Source organism: Oncorhynchus gorbuscha, linkage group LG03 (genome assembly GCF_021184085.1).
Source record: "Oncorhynchus gorbuscha isolate QuinsamMale2020 ecotype Even-year linkage group LG03, OgorEven_v1.0, whole genome shotgun sequence".
Lineage (NCBI taxonomy): Eukaryota > Metazoa > Chordata > Actinopteri > Salmoniformes > Salmonidae > Oncorhynchus > Oncorhynchus gorbuscha.
Genome location: NC_060175.1, coordinates 8,657,087 through 8,679,586, shown reverse-complemented (window position 1 = coordinate 8,679,586; position 22,500 = coordinate 8,657,087). Strand labels below are relative to the sequence as shown.

General features: G+C 45.6%; 1 protein-coding gene across 2 annotated transcripts in view; it reads left to right on the top strand.

The window, feature by feature from the left end:
* The window catches only part of pcbp4 (poly(rC) binding protein 4), a 163,206-nt gene that overhangs the window by 116,547 nt on the left and 24,159 nt on the right, over nucleotides 1–22,500 (top strand). For both annotated transcript variants that reach the window (XM_046338904.1, XM_046338905.1), the window contains exons 6-11: nucleotides 4,758–4,889; nucleotides 6,357–6,485; nucleotides 7,351–7,425; nucleotides 13,800–13,871; nucleotides 16,690–16,731; nucleotides 18,837–18,921. In XM_046338904.1, coding sequence (XP_046194860.1) covers nucleotides 4,758–4,889; nucleotides 6,357–6,485; nucleotides 7,351–7,425; nucleotides 13,800–13,871; nucleotides 16,690–16,731; nucleotides 18,837–18,921 — 535 coding nt within the window. The remainder of the gene's footprint in view (nucleotides 1–4,757; nucleotides 4,890–6,356; nucleotides 6,486–7,350; nucleotides 7,426–13,799; nucleotides 13,872–16,689; nucleotides 16,732–18,836; nucleotides 18,922–22,500) is intronic.

Here is a 22,500-nt window from a genome sequence, read left to right as displayed (position 1 = left end):
GTAGAACATGTTACTGTGATGAAGAGCAGGATATAAGGATGTAGAACATGTTACTGTGATGAAGAGCAGGATATAAGGATGTAGAACATGTTACTGTGATGAAGAGCATGATATAAGGATGTAGAACATGTTACTGTGATGAAGAGCAGGATATAAGGATGTAGAACATGTTACTGTGATGAAGAGCAGGATATAAGGATGTAGAACATGTTACTGTGATGAAGAGCAGGATATAAGGATGTAGAACATGCTACTGTGATGAAGAGCAGGATATAAGGATGTAGAACATGTTACTGTGATGAAGAGCAGGATATAGTGATGTAGAACATGTTACTGTGATGAAGAGCATATTTAGTCTGTCATTCAGAAGGATCCAACAGATCAGCACAGTAACAGATCAGCACAGTAACAGATCAGCACAGTAACAGATCAGCACAGTAACAGATCAGCACAGTAACAGATCAGCACAGTAACAGATCAGCACAGTAACAGATCAGCACAGTAACAGATCAGCACAGTAACAGATGAGCACAGTAACAGATCAGCACAGTAACAGATCAGCACAGTAACAGATCAGCACAGTAACAGATCAGCACAGTAACAGATCAGCACATTAACAGATCAGCACAGTAACAGATCAGCACATTAACAGATCAGCACATTAACAGATCAGCACATTAACAGATCAGCACATTAACAGATCAGCACATTAACAGATCAGCACATTAACAGATCAGCACAGTAACAGATCAGCACATTAACAGATCAGCACATTAACAGATCAGCACATTAACAGATCAGCACAGTAACAGATCAGCACAGTAACAGATCAGCACAGTAACAGATCAGCACAGTAACAGATCAGCACAGTAACAGATCAGCACGGTAACAGATCAGCACGGCAACAGATCAGCACGGCAACAGATCAGCACAGTAACAGATCAGCACAGTAACAGATCAGCACAGTAACAGATCAGCACAGTAACAGATCAGCACAGTAACAGATCAGCACAGCAACAGATCAGCACAGTAACAGATCAGCACAGTAACAGATCAGCACAGTAACAGATCAGCACAGCAACAGATCAGCACAGCAACAGATCAGCACAGTAACAGATCAGCACAGTAACAGATCAGCACAGTAACAGATCAGCACAGTAACAGATCAGCACAGCAACAGATCAGCACAGTAACAGATCAGCACAGTAACAGATCAGCACAGTAACAGATCAGCACAGCAACAGATCAGCACAGCAACAGATCAGCACAGTAACAGATCAGCACAGTAACAGATCAGCACAGTAACAGATCAGCACAGTAACAGATCAGCACAGTAACAGATCAGCACAGTATACTTGGAACCAAACATTTGGCAGAGTGAGAAGAAGAGCCAGTACCAACCGTCTACTGCTAACCAAACATTTGGCAGAGTGAGAAGAAGAGCCAGTACCAACCGTCTACTGCTAACCAAACATTTGGCAGAGTGAGAAGAAGAGCCAGTACCAACCGTCTACTGCTAACCAAACATTTGGCAGAGTGAGAAGAAGAGCCAGTACCAACCGTCTACTGCTAACCAAACATTTGGCAGAGTGAGAAGAAGAGCCAGTCCCAACCGTCTACTGCTAACCAAACATTTGGCAGAGTGAGAAGAAGAGCCAGTCCCAACCGTCTACTGCTAACCAAACATTTGGCAGAGTGAGAAGAAGAGCCAGTACCAACCGTCTACTGCTAACCGAACATTTGGCAGAGTGAGAAGAAGAGCCAGTACCATCCGTCTACTGCTAACCAAACATTTGGCAGAGTGAGAAGAAGAGCCAATACCAACCGCCTAGTGCTAACCAAACATTTGGCAGAGTGAGAAGAAGAGCCAATATCAACTAGGCTACCCAAACATGAAAAAGACATAAAAAGCATTTTGCTTCTACTGTTACAAAAATATATGCCTGCTCATTCGTTCTAAACAACCGGTTAATATACCTTCATTGCCGTTTTATCAGTTTTGTCAGCTGAGAAAAGTGTATATAATTCTATGATCCAATTCTGCTTCACGCTTAGAATCCAGCAATGTATCAGACATTCATTATATAGTCTGTTCATGTGGAGATTGAGACCTAAGACCTCATTTCCATACCAGCATACCAATAAGAATGAGAGAGAGAGAGAGACAGAGAGAGACAGAGACAGAGAGAGACAGAGACAGAGACAGAGAGACAGAGACAGAGAGACAGAGACAGAGAGAGACAGAGAGACAGAGAGACAGAGAGACAGAGAGACAGAGAGACAGAGAGACAGACAGACAGACAGACAGACAGACAGACAGACAGACAGACAGACAGACAGACAGACAGACAGACAGACAGACAGACAGACAGACAGAGACAGAGACAGAGTGAGAGTGAGACAGACAGAGACAGAGTGAGAGTGAGACAGACAGAGACAGAGTGAGAGTGAGACAGACAGAGACAGAGTGAGAGTGAGACAGACAGAGACAGAGACAGAGTGAGACAGACAGAGACAGAGTGAGAGTGAGACAGACAGAGACAGAGTGAGAGTGAGACAGAAACAGAGACAGAGAGAGAAACAGCCAGACAGACAGACAGACAGACAGACAGACAGACAGACAGACAGACAGACAGACAGACAGACAGACAGACAGACAGACAGACAGACAGACAGACAGACAGACAGACAGACAGACAGACAGACAGACAGACAGACAGACAGACAGACAGACAGACAGACAGACAGACAGACAGACAGAGACAGAGACAGAGACAGAGACAGAGACAGAGAGAGAAATATGCCCAACCCCTTGATAATTTATACTCACATTGTACATTGGGAGAGTAGGCCTAAGTAAAGGAACCGTAATAGTGGCCACCTGATGGCCAGGCTATTTACATGTTAAATGCTACCGAAGTCCTGCTAGGGCTAATTGATGTGTGCAATGTTGGGGCCATGATTTAGGATTATATATATTACCTAAATTAAGGCGAGAGTCAGAGTGAGAGTCAGGGTGAGAGTGAGTGAGATTGAGTGGGAGTCAAAGTGAGAGAGAGAGTCAGAGTCAGAGTCAGAGTGAGAGTCAGAGTGAGAGTCAGAGTGAGAGTCAGAGTGAGAGTCAGAGTGAGCTTGGGAATGAAAAGTCTGTCTCTGTGTGAGAGAGACTATTTCTAACTATGGGACATAAAGCCTTGATCCTGTGAGCCCTCTAATGCAGGGTATTATTTGAGTCTAGGAACAGGGCTATCAGAACATACTGTAGAGATTATTAACCTGAGTTTACCTGGCCAGGTCACAGGCCACTGGTCAGACATACTGTAGAGATTATTAGCCTGAGTTTACCTGGCCAGGTCACAGGCCACTGGTCAGACATACTGTAGAGATTATTAGCCTGAGTTTACCTGTCGTTCTCAACTAACATCAAGGCGGTGGCCCGTTCCTGTAGGTTCATGCTCTACAACATCCGCAGAGTACGACCCTGCCTCACACAGGAAGCGGCGCAGGTCCTAATCCAGGCACTTGTCATCTCCCGTCTGGATTACTGCAACTCGCTGTTGGCTGGGCTCCCTGCCTGTGCCATTAAACCCCTACAACTCATCCAGAACGCCGCAGCCCGTCTAGTGTTCAACCTTCCCAAGTTCTCTCACGTCACCCCGCTCCTCCGCTCTCTCCACTGGCTTCCAGTTGAAGCTCGCATCCGCTACAAGACCATGGTGCTTGCCTACGGAGCTGTGAGGGGAACGGCACCTCAGTACCTCCAGGCTCTGATCAGGCCCTACACCCAAATAAGGGCACTGCGTTCATCCACCTCTGGCCTGCTCGCTTCCCTACCACTGAGGAAGTACAGTTCCCGCTCAGCCCAGTCAAAACTGTTCGCTGCTCTGGCCCCCCAATGGTGGAACAAACTCCCTCACGACGCCAGGACAGCGGAGTCAATCACCACCTTCCGGAGACACCTGAAACCCCACCTCTTTAAGGAATACCTAGGATAGGATAAAGTAATCCTTCTCACCCCCTCCCCCCCTTAAAATATTTAGATGCACTATTGTAAAGTGGCTGTTCCACTGGATGTCATAAGGTGAATGCACCAATTTGTAAGTCGCTCTGGATAAGAGCGTCTGCTAAATGACTTAAATGTAAATGTAAATGTAAGGTCACAGGCCACTGGTCAGACATAGAGATTAGTAGCCTGAGTTTTTCTGGCCTGGTCACAAGCCACTGGTCAGACATAGATATTAGTAGCCTGGGTTTTTCTGGCCAGGTGACAGGGCCTTAGCCAAGAGAGTCACAATCTACATCTAAAGGAACATAAAATAGAGGGAGAGACAGAATGTAATTTCTAAAGGTGAATAGATCTGACCAACAGGGTAAATATTGTCTGTGATCTATATGGGAATCGATTGAGACAGCAGAAAGAGATTGAGCGCTAACCTTTCCCTGATTTGGATCGTTGATGTGTAAACTCTCCGATGGTTATATTGATTACATGTTTGTATAGGAGGTGTGTGTACAGGGATGTGGAGTACGTTACTAGTCACCACTCATCTTGACCAACCCCTGGTTGTAATTGCTTCAGAGAGCAGTCGTACAACACCAGGTCTTGACTATAAGATGTTAATGTATAGTGTACTGCAACTTTTATTCAGTGTTCATTAATGTCGCTTTAGCTTGCTTTCTTTTAGGCCAACTACTCTTTTAATTGATGAGTGACACTTGAATAGTGAATCTAAACACAGCATGTTTGTTTCCTCCAGGACCTCACAACTCTGGTAGCCAATGGCACGGTCACCAGCAAGCCCCCTGTCACCCTAAGATTGGTCATTCCTGCCAGCCAATGCGGTTCTCTCATCGGGAAGGGCGGCTCCAAGATCAAGGAGATCAGAGAGGTGAGTGTGGCTCTGTCTCACTTGCTTAAACATCTGTCCTCTCCTTTCTAAACATCTGTCCTCTCTTTTCTAAACATCTGTCCTCTCTTTTCTAAACATCTGTCATCTCCTCCTCTCCTTTCTAAACATCTGTCCTCTCTTTTCTAAACATCTGTCCTCTCCTCCTCTCCTTTCTAAACATCTGTCCTCTCTTTTCTAAACATCTCTCCTCTCTTTTCTAAACATCTGTCCTCTCCTCCTCTCCTTTCTAAACATCTGTCCTCTCTTTTCTAAACATCTCTCCTCTCTTTTCTAAACATCTGTCCTCTCTTTTCTAAACATCTGTCCTCTCCTCCTCTCCTTTCTAAACATCTGTCCTCTCCTCCCCTCCTTTCTAAACATCTGTCCTCTCCTCCTCTCCTTTCTAAACATCTGTCCTCTCTTTTCTAAACATCTGTCCTCCCCTCCTCTCCTTTCTAAACATCTGTTCTCTCCTCCTCTCTTTTCTAAACATCTGTCCTCTCTTTTATAAACATCTGTCCTCTCCTTTATAAACATCTGTCCTCTCCTCCTCTCCTTTCTAAACATCTGTCCTCTCCTCCTCTCCTTTCTAAACATCTGTCCTCTCCTCCTCTCCTTTATAAACATCTGTCCTCTCCTTTCTAAACATCTGTCCTCTCCTCCTCTCCTTTCTAAACATCTGTCCTCTCCTCCTCTCCTTTCTAAACATCTGTCCTCTCCTCCTCTCCTTTCTAAACATCTGTCCTCTCCTCCTCTCCTTTCTAAACATCTGTCCTCTCCTCCTCTCCTTTCTAAACATCTGTCCTCTCCTCCTCTCCTTTCTAAACATCTGTCCTCTCCTCCTCTCCTTTCTAAACATCTGTCCTCTCTTTTCTAAACATCTGTCCTCTCCTCCTCTCCTTTCTAAACATCTGTCATCTCCTCCTCTCCTTTCTAAACATCTGTCATCTCCTCCTCTCCTTTCTAAACATCTGTCCTCTCTTTTCTAAACATCTGTCCTCTCCTTTCTAAACATCTGTCCTCTCCTCCTCTCCTTTATAAATATATGTCCTCTCCTCCTCTCCTTTCTAAAGATCTGAACTGAAACCAATATGGTGGATTAGTTATTGATCTTACAGCTCAGTGTAATGAGGTAGAGGTGGTTAGAGAGAGTCAGAGGCTATTTGGAGTCCCATTTATATTGTATACTTTCTTATGTATATGTTGTGTACATCAACAAAATGGCCATTGATCAATCAATCAATCAACTGTATTTTATAAAGCCTTTTTAGCAGTTTACACAAAGTGCTTTTACAGAAAACCCCCAAAAAAGAGCAAGCAATGCAGAGGCAGAAGCACGGTGGCTAGGAAATAACTAGTAGGTAGGAACCTAGGAAGAAACCTAGAGAGGAATCATGCTCAGAGAAGGTTGACCAGTCCTCTTCTGACTCTTTCACACATCATGTTTCCCATTGTCATCTTAAACAGACCACGGGGGCACAAGTACAGGTAGCAGGAGACCTCCTTCCCAACTCCACTGAGAGAGGAGTGACGATATCCGGGACCCAAGACGCCATCATCCAGTGTGTCAAGCTCATCTGCACTGTCATTCTGGAGGTGGTGTACGGTTGTTTGTTTTGTAATGTGCAGATCACTAGATTGCCCCGAAAAGGATCCTGGTATTACCAGCCACATACACGGAGGAACCAGACAGATCAATGTATCATAATTGATTTAAGCAAATGTATAAAATGATCAATATCAAAGGATTTATGTTCAAAAATGAACAATTAAGAAAGAAAAACGTAACAGTAATGAATATATAAGCCTATAATCAATACTCTGTCAGATCTCCAGTAGTACGTAACAAATATTTCCATTTGAAAATAAATACAATCAATCAATGTTTTTCGAAGTGAAGATATTTCTACATTTCTAAAAAAAATCGATACCCTCTCAATCTTGAGAACTATCCCGCCGCAGCCAGAAGACTACTTAAGAGGATGAGCCTGAATGCCAAAAACAGAAGAATCTGAGGATTTAACAACTCATTGTTATTCTAGGCACCGTCATCTCTGCTGGAGGAAACAATGACCCTATCCAAGCATGCGCTTTCATGTAATTGTGGAATCAAAGCATTTCAGAGATACGTCTACTTTGTCTGAATACTGTTTTTGTTTTGTCCTTATCTGGTCATCTGAAATCCACCATATTGATAGTTTTTTGGTCCCCAGACCTGGATTCAAAGACTAATTCAAATCATTTCAAACGCTGTTTCCCCACAAGGTAGTACGGCCAGAATGAAAGAAATGTTCAAATAAATTTAAAACATTTCAAATAATATTTGAACCCATGTCTGTTGGCCCCAACCTTCTGCAGCTCATCTGTCCTAAGGCTATACAACCATGTTTTATTGTGCTGCGATGTTTAGTAAAAAAACATTCTTGTCTTTATGCTCTTTGCGTTCTCCTCCTGTATCCAGTCACCTCCGAAGGGGGCCACTGTTCCATATCGACCCAGCCCCTCCCCTGGAACAGTCATGATCTCCGGGAACCAGGTGGGAATCAGACAATACAACAACACAACACAATATAATACAACAACACAACACAATACAACAACACGATAACACAACACAATAACACAGCACAACAACAACACGATAACACAACACAACAACACGATAACACAACACAACAACACGATAACACAACACAACAACACGATAACACAACACAATAACACAGCACAACAACAACACGATAACACAACACAACAACAGGATAACACGATAACACAACACAACAACAACACAACACAACAACATGATAACACAACACAACAACACGATAACACAACACAACAACACAACAACACGATAACACAACACAACAACACGATAACACAACACAACAACACGATAACACAACACAACAACAGGATAACACGATAACACAACACAACAACACAACAACACGATAACACAACACAACAACACGATAACACAACACAACAACACAACAACAGGATAACACAACACAACAACACAACAACACAACAACACGATAACACAACAACACAACAACACAACAACACAACAACACAACACAACAACACAACAACACGATAACACAACAACACAACAACACAACAACACAACAACACGATAACACAACACAACAACACAACAACAGGATAACACAACACAACAACACAACAACAGGATAACACAACACAACAATGCAACTCTCCTTTCTAAACATCTGTCCTCTCCTCCTCTCCTTTCTAAACATATGTCCTCTCCTCCTCTCCTTTCTAAACATCTGTCCTCTCCTTTCTAAACATCTGTCCTCTCCTCCTCTCCTTTCTAAACATCTGTCCTCTCCTCCTCTCCTTTCTAAACATCTGTCCTCTCTTTTCTAAACATCTGTCCTCTCTTTTCTAAACATCTGTCCTCTCCTCCTCTCCTTTATATCAAATCAAATCAAATCAAATTTATTTATATAGCCCTTCGTACATCAGCTGATATCTCAAAGTGCTGTACAGAAACCCAGCCTAAAACCCCAAACAGCAAGCAATGCAGGTGTAAAAGCACGGTGGCTAGGAAAAACTCCCTAGAAAGGCCAAAACCTAGGAAGAAACCTAGAGAGGAACCGGGCTATGTGGGGTGGCCAGTCCTCTTCTGGCTGTGCCGGGTAGAGATTATAACAGAACATGACCAAGATGTTCAAATGTTCATAAATGACCAGCATGGTCAAATAATAATAAGGCAGAACAGTTGAAACTGGAGCAGCAGCACAGCCAGGTGGACTGGCGACAGCAAGGAGTCATCATGTCAGGTAGTCCTGGGGCATGGTCCTAGGGCTCAGGTCCTCCGAGAGAGAGAAAGAAAGAGAGAAGGAGAGAATTAGAGAACGCACACTTAGATTCACACAGGACACCTGAATAGGACAGGAGAAGTACTCCAGATAAACAAACTGACCCTAGCCCCCCGACACATAAACTACTGCAGCATAAATTTATAAACATCTGTCCTCTCCTCCTCTCCTTTCTAAACATCTGTCATCTCCTCCTCTCCTTTATAAACATCTGTCCTCTCCTCCTCTCCTTTCTAAACATCTGTCATCTCCTCCTCTCCTTTATAAACATCTGTCCTCTCCTCCTCTCCTTTATAAACATCTGTCCTCTCCTCCTCTCCTTTATAAACATCTGTCATCTCCTCCTCTCCTTTATAAACATCTGTCATCTCCTCCTCTCCTTTCTAAACATCTGTCCTCTCCTTTATAAACATCTGTCCTCTCCTCCTCTCCTTTATAAACATCTGTCCTCTCCTCCTCTCCTTTATAAACATCTACTTGATGTCAGATCTCTGTAATGATATGGATGAGGAAATATGATCAGGGTTGAGGCCAATTAGAATTGAAGGCAGCAAAATTCAGGAAGTAGTTAAAGGTATTCACCTTTGAAATGACTACCTTTAACTTTTCACTTTATTAAGAGGGAACGGAAAATAAATGCCCTTTTTTCCATTTATTGAATTGGAATTTCAGTTTACTTCCTGATTGATTGCCTTCAATTCTAACTGAAACCAACCCTGATATAGTGGTGGTGGTCTAACCCTGATGTAGTGGTGGTGGTTTAACCCTGATGTAGTGGTGGTCTAACCCTGATGTAGTGGTGGTGGTCTAACCCTGATGTAGTGGTGGTGGTCTAAGCCTGATGTAGTGGTGATCTAACCCTGATGTAGTGGTGGTGTAAGTCGCTCTGGATAAGAGCGTCTGCTAAATTACTTAAATGTAAATGTAAATGGTGGTCTAACCCTGATATAGTGGTGGTGGTCTAACCGTGATGTAGTGGTGGTCTAACCCTGATGTAGTGGTGGTCTAACCCTGACGTAGTGGTGGTGGTCTAACCCTGATGTAGTGGTGGTCTAACCCTGATGTAGTGGTGGTCTAACCCTGATGTGGTGGTGGTCTAACCCTGATGTAGTGGTGGTGGTCTAACCCTGATGTAGTGGTGGTGGTCTAAGCCTGATGTAGTGGTGGTCTAACCCTGATGTAGTGGTGGTGATCTAACCCTGATGTAGTGCTGGTGGTCTAACCCTGATGTAGTGGTGGTCTAACCCTGATGTAGTGGTGGTGGTCTAACCCTGATGTAGTGGTGGTGGTCTAACCCTGATGTAGTAGTGGTGGTCTAACCCTGATGTAGTGGTGGTGGTCTAACCCTGATGTAGTGGTGGTGGTCTAACCCTGACGTAGTGGTGGTGGTCTAACCCTGATGTAGTGGTGGTGGTCTAACCCTGATGTAGTAGTGGTGGTCTAACCCTGATGTAGTGGTGGTGGTCTAACCCTGATGTAGTGGTGGTGGTCTAACCCTGACGTAGTGGTGGTGGTCTAACCCTGATGTGGTGGTGGTCTAACCCTGATGTAGTGGTGGTCTAACCCTGATGTAGTGGTGGTCTAACCATGATGTAGTGGTGATCTAACCCTGATGTAGTGGTGGTGGTCTAACCCTGATGTAGTGGTGGTCTAACCCTGATGTATGGTGGTCTAACCCTGATGTAGTGGTGGTCTAACCCTACTGTGGTGGTGGTCTAACCCTGATGTAGTGGTGGTGGTCTAACCCTGATGTAGTGGTGGTGGTCTAAGCCTGATGTAGTGGTGGTCTAACCCTGATGTGGTGGTGGTCTAAGCCTGATGTAGTGGTGGTCTAACCCTGATGTAGTGGTGGTGGTCTAACCCTGATGTAGTGGTGGTGGTCTAACCATGATGTAGTGGTGGTGGTCTAACCCTGATGTAGTGGTGGTGGTCTAACCCTGATGTAGTGCTGGTGGTCTAACCCTGATGTAGTGGTGGTGGTCTAACCCTGATGTAGTGCTGGTGGTCTAACCCTGATGTATTGGTGGTCTAACCCTGATGTAGTGGTGGTCTAACCCTGATGTAGTGGTGGTGGTCTAACACCTGATGTAGTGGTCGTCTAACCCTGATGTAGTGGTGGTTTAATCCTGGTGTAGTGGTGGTCTAACCCTGATGTAGTGGTGGTGGTCTAACCCTGATGTAGTGGTGGTTTAACCCTGGTGTAGTGGTGGTGGTCTAACCCTGATGTAGTGGTGGTCTAACCCTTATGTAGTGGTGGTGGTCTAACCCTGATTTAGTGGTGCTCTAACCCTGATGTAGTGGTGGTCTAACCCTGATGTAGTGGTGGTGGTCTAACCCTGATGTAGTGGTGGTGGTCTAACCCTGATGTAGTGGTGGTGGTCTAACCCTGATGTAGCGGTGGTCTACCCCTGATGTAGTGGTGGTGGTCTAACCCTGATGTAGTGGTGGTGGTCTAACCCTGACGTAGTGGTGGTGGTCTAACCCTGATGTAGTGGTGGTCTAACCCTGATGTAGTGGTGGTCTAACCCTGATGTAGTGGTGGTGGTCTAACCCTGGTGTAGTGGTGGTGGTCTAACCCTGATGTAGTGGTGGTCTAACCCTAATGTAGTGGTGGTGGTCTAACCCTGATGTAGTGGTGGTCTAACCCTGATGTAGTGGTGTTGGTCTAACCCTGATGTAGTGGTGGTCTAACCCTGATGTAGTGGTGGTGGTCTAACCCTGATGTAGTGTTGGTCCAACCCTGATGTAGTGGTGGTGGTCTAACCCTGATGTAGTGGTGGTCCAACCCTGATGTAGTGGTGGTGGTCTAACCCTGATGTAGTGGTGGTCTAACTCTGATGTAGTGGTGGTGGTCTAACCCTGATGTAGTGGTGGTCTAACCCTGATGTAGTGGTGGTCTAACCCTGATGTAGTGGTGGTGGTCTAACCCTGATGTAGTGGTGGTGGTCTAACCCTGATGTAGTGGTGGTGGTCTAACCCTGATGTAGTGGTGGTGGTCTAACCCTGATGTAGTGGCGGTGGTCTACCCCTGATGTAGTGGTGGTCTTACCCTGATGTAGTGGTGGTGGTCTAACCCTGATGTAGTGGTGGTGGTCTAACCCTGATGTAGTGGTGGTGGTCTAACCCTGATGTAGTGGTGGTGGTCTAACCCTGATGTAGCGGTGGTCTACCCCTGATGTAGTGGTGGTGGTCTAACCCTGATGTAGTGGTGGTGGTCTAACCCTGACGTAGTGGTGGTGGTCTAACCCTGATGTAGTGGTGGTCTAACCCTGATGTAGTGGTGGTCTAACCCTGATGTAGTGGTGGTGGTCTAACCCTGGTGTAGTGGTGGTGGTCTAACCCTGATGTAGTGGTGGTCTAACCCTAATGTAGTGGTGGTGGTCTAACCCTGATGTAGTGGTGGTCTAACCCTGATGTAGTGGTGTTGGTCTAACCCTGATGTAGTGGTGGTCTAACCCTGATGTAGTGGTGGTGGTCTAACCCTGATGTAGTGTTGGTCCAACCCTGATGTAGTGGTGGTGGTCTAACCCTGATGTAGTGGTGGTCCAACCCTGATGTAGTGGTGGTGGTCTAACCCTGATGTAGTGGTGGTCTAACTCTGATGTAGTGGTGGTGGTCTAACCCTGACTTAGTGGTGGTCTAACCCTGATGTAGTGGTGGTCTAACCCTGATGTAGTGGTGGTCTAACCCTGATGTAGTGGTGGTGGTCTAACCCTGATGTAGTGGTGGTGGTCTAACCCTGATGTAGTGGTGGTGGTCTAACCCTGATGTAGTGGTGGTGGTCTAACCCTGATGTAGTGGTGGTGGTCTAACCCTGATGTAGTGGTGGTCTAACCCTGATGTAGTGGTGGTGGTCTAACCCTGGTGTAGTGGTGGTGGTCTAACCCTGATGTAGTGGTGGTGGTCTAACCCTGATGTAGTGGTGGTGGTCTAACCCTGGTGTAGTGGTGGTGGTCTAACCCTGATGTAGTGGTGGTGGTCTAACCCTGGTGTAGTGGTGGTGGTCTAACCCTGATGTAGTGGTGGTGGTCTAACCCTGATGTAGTAGTGGTGGTCTAACCCTGATGTAGTGGTGGTGGTCTAACCCTGATGTAGTGGTGGTGGTCTAACCCTGTGGGTGGTGGTCTAACCCTGATGTAGTGGTGGTGGTCTAACCCTGATGTAGTGGTGGTGGTCTAACCCCTGATGTAGTGGTGGTGGTCTAACCCTGATGTAGTGGTGGTGGTCTAACCCTGATGTAGTGGTGGTGGTCTAACCTGATGTAGTGGTGGTGGTCTAACCCTGATGTAGTGGTGGTCTAACCCTGATGTAGTGGTGGTGGTCTAAACCCTGATGTAGTGGTGGTCTAACCCTGATGTAGTGGTGGTGGTCTAACCCTGATGTAGTGGTGGTCCAACCTGATGTAGTGGTGGTGGTCTAACCCTGATGTAGTGGTGGTCTAACCCTGATGTAGTGGTGGTGGTCTAACCCTGATGTAGTGGTGGTCTAACCCTGATGTAGTGGTGGTCTAACCCTGATGTAGTGGTGGTCTAACCTGATGCAGTGGTGGTCTAACCCTGATAGTGGTGGTCTAACCCTGATGTAGTGGTGGTCTAACCCTGATGTGGTGGTGGTCTAACCCTGATGTGGTGGTGGTCTAACCCTGATGTAGTGGTGGTCTAACCCTGATGTAGTGGTGGTGGTCTAACCCTGATGTAGTGGTGGTCTAACCCTGATGTAGTGGTGGTCTAACCCTGATGTAGTGGTGGTCTAACCCTGATGTAGTGGTGTTGGTCTAACCCTGATGTAGTGGTGGTCTAACCCTGATGTAGTGGTGGTGGTCTAACCCTGATGTAGTGGTGGTCTAACCCTGATGTAGTGGTGGTGGTCTAACCCTGATGTAGTGGTGGTCTAACCCTGATGTAGTGGTGTTGGTCTAACCCTGATGTAGTGGTGGTCTAACCCTGATGTAGATGAGGTGATGGCGGGGATAGTGTGTCTTTGCTCTGCATTGTTTTATTTATGGTTTATTTTAATGGGGTGAGTCTGACTCCTGGTCTGTCTGTGTCTGAAGGTGTTCGAGGCGTCTGAGTACGGGTCACACCCCCTCTTCCAATTGGCCCAGGGAGGGATGGATCTACAACAAGTAAGTATGCATTAGATACAAAAGCGGAGAGGAAAGAGGAAGTAAAACGGAGCCATGGAAGGAGCTGATGATGTATTGTCAAGTCAGGCTCCACTCACCCCAATCCAGACAGGCAGACAGTTACTGGTGTTGTTTTGAAGTAGGCTTCTTCTTCCTCCCTCCTGTCTGTCTGTCTGTCTGTCTGTCTGTCTGTCTGTCTGTCTGTCTGTCTGTCTGTCTGTCTGTCTGTCTGTCTGTCTGTCTGTCTGTCTGTCTGTCTGTCTGTCTGTCTGATGAAGAGGAGAGGAGAGGAGAGGAGAGGAGAGGAGAGGAGAGGAGAGGAGAGGAGAGGAGAGGAGAGGAGAGGAGAGGAGAGGAGAGGAGAGGAGAGGAGAGGAGAGGAGAGGAGAGGAGAGGAGAGGAGAGATTAGGGGAGAGGAGTAGTGCGGGGGAAAGGAGAGGGTGGTGGAGGGAGATTACGCCATGTTAAGTGGTTCGGCAAGGCGATTAATGCTTTTATACATTATTTACGAGCATGCAGAGCAGAGTACAGACAGAAGGAGGAGAGGAGGAGGAAGGAGGAAGGAGGGAGGAGAGAGAAATAATAAAGTAAATAAGCAATGTCATTTAGTCGAAGGAGCCCCACACGCACGCACGCACTTACAAACACACACACTGCAGTACATGTTGCAGGGAAATGGAATCCCTGTTGAGACAAAACACACACACACAATAGTCTAACGTCCCTGGTGTCCCTCCCACCTTTAGTAGAGGTCCTGCACTAGAACTGTTCAACTAAACAGATTCACAACTCCAATTTGTAAGTCGCTCTGGATAAGAGCGTCTGCTAAATGACTTAAATGTAAATGTAAATGTAAACTTCCACATAAAATCTATTGCTCTTATTGCCTAAACAGTAACCGACTTCCTATTCCTGTACTAGCCTAAACAGTAACCGACTTCCTGTTCCTGTACTAAACAGCCTAAACAGTAATATAATAATATAATAATAATAATAATAATATATGCCATTTAGCAGACGCTTTTATCCAAAGCGACTTACAGTCATGTGTGCATACATTCTACGTATGGGTGGTCCCGGGGATTGAACCCACTACCCTGGCGTTACAAGCGCCATGCTCTACCAACTGAGCTACAGAAGGACCACAATAATATATGCCATTTAGCAGACGCTTTTATGCAAAGCGACTTACAGTCATGTGTGCATACATTCTACGTATGGGTGGTCCCGGGGATCGAACCCACTACCCTGGCGCTACAAGCGCCATGCTCTACCAACTGAGCTACAGAAGGACCACAGTAAACCACTTCCTGTACTAGCCTAAACAGTAACCGACTTCCTGTTCCTGTATTAGCCTCAACAGTAAACCACTTCCTGTACTAGCCTAAACAGGAACCCATTTCATGTTCCTGTACGAGCCTAAACAGTAACCCACTTCCTGTTCCCGTACTAAACAGCCTAAACAGTAAACCACTTCCTGTACTAGCCTAAAAAGTAACCCACTTCATGTTCCTGTACTAGCCTAAACAGTAAACCACTTCCTGTTCCTGTACTAGCCTAAACAGTAAACCTCTTCCTGTACTAGCCTAAACAGTAAACCACTTCCTGTACTAGCCTAAAAAGTAACCCACTTCCTGTTCCCGTACTAGCCTAAACATTAAACCACTTCCTGTTCCTGTACTAGCCTAAACAGTAAACCTCTTCCTGTACTAGCCTAAACAGTAAACCACTTCCTGTTCCTGTACTAGCCTAAACAGTAAACCACTTCCTGTTCCTGTACGAGCCTAAACAGGAAACCACTTCCTGTTCCCGTTCTAGCCTAAACAGTAAACCTCTGTTTAGTGGTGGTCTACTAGCCTAAACAGTAAACCACTTCCTGGTCTACTAGCCTAAACAGTAAACCACTTCCTGTTCCTATACTAGCTTAAACAGTAAACCACTTCCTGTTCCTGTACTAGCCTAAACAGTAAACCACTTCCTGTTCCTGTACGAGCCTAAAGAGTAACCCACTTCCTGTTCCTGTACTTGCCTAAAACAGTAAACCACTTCATGTTGCTGAACTAGCCTAAACAGTAAACCATTTCCTGTTCCTGTACTAGCCTAAACAGTAAACCTCTTCCTGTACTAGCCTAAACAATAAACCTCTTCCTGTACTAGCCTAAAGAGTAAACCACGTCCTGTTACTGTACTAGCCTAAACAGTAAACCACTTCCTGTTCCTGTACTAGCCTAAACAGTAAACCACTTCCTGTTCCTGTACTAGCCTAAACAGTAAACCACTTCCTGTTACTGTACTAGCCTAAACAGTAAACCACTTCCTGTTCCTGTACTAGCCTAAACAGTAAACCACTTCCTGTTCCTGTACTAGCCTAAACAGTAAACCACTTCATGTTCCTGTATTAGCCTCTCCTCCTCCTTAATGTTACTGTACAAGAGATAATTTAGAGAGTCAGACAGAGTTAGAGCTGCTCGTGCTTCTGCTGTGCACGGGGTTAAAATCCTAAACAGTCTTATATAAGGAGGCCAGTGGGAACAACACACACACACACAGAGACACAGACACACACACAGAAACACACACACACACACAGAGGTCTTTCTCTCCCTCAGCAGCATGTCTGACTACCGATTGAACCAACCACTCGTTGTCTTTGATGCTGAGAGTAAAATCGCAGTTATTCCTAAACTTGTCTCAGACGAACTACAACATGTCTCCCTTGAAGAACAGTTAGTTTAAACTCAATGACATTTACCTGGTAAAATAACAACTTCAACATTTCACTTCATTGTTTTTTTTTGTTGTTTTTCTTCCTTGCAGACGTACGCTGTACAGAACCAATATGGCATTCCACATTCAGAGGTATCTATCTATCTATCTATCTATCTATCTATCTATCTATCTATCTACAGTGGGGCAAACAAGTATTTAGTCAGCCACCAATTGTGCAAATTCTCCCACTTAAAAAGATGAGAGAGGCCTGTAATTTTCATCACTTCAACTATGACAGACAAAAATCCAGAAAATCACATTGTAGGATTTATTATGAATTTCTTTGCAAATGATGGTGGAAAATAAGTATTTTGGTCAAAAACAAAAGTTTTTCTCAATACGTTGTTATATACCCTTTGTTGGTAATGACAGAGGCCAAACGTTTTCTGTAAGTCTTCACAAGGTTTTCACATACTGTTGCTGGTATTTTGGCCCATTCCTCCATGCAGATCTCCTCTAGAGCAGTGATGTTTTGTGGCTGTTGCTGGGCAACACAGACTTTCAACTCCCTCCAAAGATTTTCTATGGGGTTGAGATCTGGAGACTGGCTAGGCCACTCCAGGACCTTGGAATGCTTCTTACGAAGCCTCTCCTTCGTTGCCCGGGCGGTATGTTTGGGATCATTGTCATGCTGAAAGACCCAGCCACGTTTCATCTTCAATGCCCTTGCTGATGTAAGGAGGTTTTCACTCAAAATCTCACGATACATGGCCCCATTCATTCTTTCCTTTACACGGATCAGTCGTCCTGATCCCTTTGCAGAAAAACAGCCCCAAAGCATGATGTTTCCACCCCCATGCTTCGCAGTAGGTATGGTGTTCTTTGGATGCAACTCAGCATTCTTTGTCCTCAAAACACGACGAGTTGAGTTTTTACCAAAAAGTAATATTTTGGTTTCATCTGACCATATGACATTCTCCCAATCTTCTTCTGGATCATCCAAATGCTCTCTAGCAAACTTCAGACGGGCCTGGACATGTACTGGCTTAAGCAGGGGGACACGTCTGGCACTGCAGGATTTGAGTCCCTGGAAGCGTAGTGTGTTACTGATGGTAGGCTTTGTTACTTTGGTCCCAGCTTTCTGCAGGTCATTCACTAGGTCCCCCGTGTGGTTCTGATATTTTTGCTCACCGTTCTTGTGACCAATTTGACCCCATGGGGTGAGATCTTGCGTGGAGCCCTAGATTGAGGGAGATTAGTGGTCCTTCTGTAGCTCAGTTGGTAGAGCATGGCGCTTGTAACACCAGGGTAGTGGGTTTGATCCCCGGGACCACCCATATGTAGAATGTATGCACACATCACTGTAAGTTGCTTTGGATAAAAGCGTCTGCTAAATGGCATATATTATATTTATTTATTATATTATTATCAGTGGTCTTGTATGTCTTCCATTTCCTAATAATTGCTCCCACAGTTGATTTCTTCAAACCAAGCTGCTTACCTATTGCAGATTCAGTCTTCCCAGCCTGGTGCAGGTCTACAATTTTGTTTCTGGTGTCCTTTGACAGCTCTTTGGTCTTGGCCATAGTGGAGTTTGGAGTATGACTGTTTGAGGTGAACAGGTGTCTTTTATACTGATAACAAGTTCAAACAGGTGCCATTAATACAGGTAACGAGTGGAGGACAGAGGAGCCTCTTAAAGAAGAAGTTACAGGTCTGTGAGAGCCAGAAATCTTGCTCGTTTGTAGGTGACCAAATACTTATTTTCCACCATAATTTGAAAATAAATTCATTAAAAATACTACAATATGATTTTCTGGACAAAAAAATATGTCATAGTTGAAGTGTACCTATGATGAAAATTACAAGCCTCTCTCATATTTTTAAGTGGGAGAACTTGCACAATTGGTGGCTGACTAAATACTTTTTTGCCCCACTGTATCTATCTATCTATCTATCTATCTATCTATCTATCTATCTATCTATCTATCTATCTATCTATCTACCTGTCTACCTGTCTACCTGTCTGTCTGACTTTCCACCTGACTGTCTTTCTCTATCTCTGCTTATTGTCTGTCTGTCTGTCTGTCTGTCTGTCTGTCTGTCTGTCTGTCTGTCTGTCTGTCTGTCTGTCTGTCTGTCTGTCTGTCTGTCTGTCTGTCTGTCTGTCTGTCTGTCTGTCTGTCTGTCTGTCTGTCTGTCTGTCTGTCTGTCTGTCTGTCTGTCTGTCTGTCTGTCTACCCCCTGTGTTTCAGTTGGCCAAGCTTCACCAGTTGTCTATGCAGCAGCAAGGCCTGGCCGCCCAGATGAACCAACAGCAGACCAACTCTGTCATACCTGGTATGTACTGCATCTGGTACACCCCTGGGGGTGGTGGTTATTCAGGGGACTACTTCCTGAAGGAGAGCTGCTGGGACCTGAGTGGGTAGAGGTGCTGATAGGGAGAGGGTGAGACAGGGAGAGAGGAGGAGAGGTAGAGGGGGAGAGCTGCTGGGACCTGAGTGGGTAGAGGTGCTGATAGGGAGAGGGTGAGACAGGGAGAGAGGAAGAGAGGTAGAGGGGGAGGGGGAGAGAGGAAGAGGAGGAGAGGTAGAGGGGGAGAGAGGTAGAGGGGGAGAGGTAGAGGGGGAGATAGAAAGAGGAGGAGAGGTGGAGGGGGAGATATAGAGAGGTAGAGGGGGAGGGGGAGGGAGGAAGAGGGGGAGAGGTAGAGGGGGAGAGGGGGAGAGAGGAAGAGGAGGAGAGGTAGAGGGGGAGAGAGGTCCTTCCTACAACGTCCTTCCTACAACAACCTTCCTACAACGTCCTTCATACAACATCCTTCCTACAACGTCCTTCCTACAATGTCCTTCCTACGACGTCCTTCCTACGACGTCCTTCCTACGACGTCCTTCCTACAACGTCTTTCCTACAACAGCCTTCCTACAACGTCTTTCCTACAACAGCCTTCCTACAACGTCTTTCCTACAACGTCCTTCCTACGACGTCCTTCCTACAACGTCCTTCCTACAACGTCCTTCCTACAACGTCCTTCCTACGACGTCCTTCCTACGACGTCCTTCCTACGACGTCCTTCCTACGACGTCCTTCCTACGACGTCCTTCCTACAACGTCCTTCCTACGACATCCTTCCTACGACATCCTTCCTACAACGTCCTTCCTACAATAGCCTTCCTACAATAGCCTTCCTACAACGTCCTTCCTACAACAGCCTTCCTACAACATCCTTCCTACAACAGCCTTCCTACAACGTCCTTCCTACAACGTCCTTCCTACAATAGCCTTCCTACAACGTCCTTCCTACAATAGCCTTCCTACAACATCCTTCCTACAACGTCCATCCTACAACGTCCTTCCTTCGACGACATTCCTACAACGTCCGTCCTACAACGTCCTTCCTTCGACGACATTCCTACAAGCTTTTTTCCATTGTACTTTTAGTAATATTCTGTTATTTTTTCTTCAATGTACACTCAAACTTGGTATGCTGCTGTGACTTCCATTAGCCCATTCAGTGTAAATGACCCCAGAATTATAGGATGTGAGGCATATGGAACCATTTTATGATTTATTCCATCAGATAAATACGTTGTCCACGTATAATATGATTTCTTCCACACCACACTGGCTCCACGCTGGGTGAACCCTGAGTGTCCAGAAAGACCCTCTGAATCCGGGGAAAGATATTGTCTATGTTGCTCCCATTCTGCCTCTGTGTCAGCCCCAGGCCTGTCCATCCATGGTCCGTATGTTAAGTGTAGATTTGACCTGATCCAGGTAGGGATAGACACAGATGGGGAACAGGGCCAATTTAGCTCTACTCTCTTCTCCTGAGGATTTCAGCGCCTGCATCCCAAAAAAGCATCATATTACCCTTCGTAGTGCTAGAGCTCTGGTCAAAAGTAGTGAATAGGGAATAGGGTACCATACATAGGGAATAGGGTACCATATTGTACGTATGAAATAGGGTGCCATACCCAGGGAATAGGGTGTCATACACAGGGAATAGGGTGTCATACACAGGGAATAGGGTGTCATACACAGGGAATAGGGTGCCATACCCAGGGAATAGGGTACCATACACAGGGAATAGAGTACCATAAACAGGGAATAGGGTACCATACACAGGGAATAGGGCTCCATACACAGGGAATAGGGTGCCATACACAGGGAATAGAGTACCATAAACAGGGAATAGGGTACCATACACAGGGAATAGGGCTCCATACACAGGGAATACTGTACCATACATAGGGAATAGGGTGGGTGCCATATATAGGGAATAGGGTGCCATATATAGGGAATAGGGTGCCATACACATTTAATAGGGTGCCATACATAGGGTATAGGGCTCCATACACATTTAATAGGGTGCCATATATAGGGAATAGGGTGCCATACACAGGGAATAGAGTACCATAAACAGGGAATAGGGTACCATAAACAGGGAATACTGTACCATACATAGGGAATATGGTTTAGGGTGCCGTACACATGGAATAGGATGCCAAACACAAGGAATAGGGTGCCATACATAGGGAATAGGGTGCCATATATAGGGAATAGGGTGCCATACACAGGGTACCATAAACAGGGAATAGGGTATACACAGGGTTGCCATATATAGGGAATAGGGAATAGGGTAAACAGGGAATAGGGTACCATACACAGGGAATAGGGTGCCATACCCAGGGAATAGGGTTCCATATGTAGGGAATAGGGTACCATACACAGGGAATAGGTTTCCATACGTAGGGAATAGGGTGCCATACACAGGGAATAGGGTTCCATATGTAGGGAATAGGGTGCCATACACAGGGAATAGGGTTCCATATGTAGGGAATAGGGTGCCATACACAGGGAATAGGGTTCCATATGTAGGGAATAGGGTACCATACACAGGGAATAGGGTGCCATACCCAGGGAATAGGGTGTCTGCAGCAGGAGGCTTTAACAGTCCATTACAGATTTCAAAGGGAACCAAAGAGGAGCTTTCTTTTGTCAATAGATGAGGAAGTATTATTTCCTCCTTCCCTGCTCTTCTTCAGATCTTCTCCAGGCAGACATGCCTCGTCATAATAAATATGTATTGATGATTCATGACGGAATCAGTCAGTCAGCACTGTAGAAGGATATGGTAATATAAATGAGAAGCTTGTTGTGTAGAGCGTCAATAGAAGACTAAACATGTACTTCAATGTAGAGAGATTATGTTTTTTTGTTTATTTACACGCTTGAAATGCATAATGGTGTTTCTTTACAAGCCTTAACATGAATAAAAGCATTTTTATAAGCTTCAACACAATAATAGCTTCCACTGTCTGTAGCTAAAGCAGTGATTTAGATAGAATGAGAGTGAGCGAGGAGATTAGAGGAGAGAGAGGAGACGAGAAGCGAGGAGAGGAGAGGAGAGAAAGAGAGATGAGACGAGACGAGACGAGAGGAGAGGAGAGAAGTGGCGGAGAGAGAGAGAAATAGAGAGAGAGAGAGAGAGAGAGAGAGAGAGAGAGAGAGAGAGAGAGAGAGAGAGAGAGAGAGAGAGGAGAGGAGAGGAGAGGAGAGGAGAGAGAGAGAGAGAGAGAGAGAGAGATGAGAGGAAAGAGAGAGAGAGAAGAGAGAGAGAGAGAGAGGAGAGAGACGAGAGGAGAGAGAGACGAGAGAGAGAGAGAGAGAGAGAGAGAGAGAGAGAGGAAAGAGAGAGAGAGAGAGAGAGAGAGAGAGAGAGAGAGAGAGAGAGAGAGAGAGAGAGAGAGAAAGAGTGAGAGAGACGACAGGAGAGAGAGAGAGAGAGAGAGAGAGAGAGAGAGAGAGAGAGAGAGAGAGAGAGAGAGAGAGAGAGAGAGAGAGAGAGAGAGAGAGAGAGAAGATGAGAGAGAGGGAGAGGAGAAGAGAGAGAGGGAGAGGAGAAGAGAGAGAGAA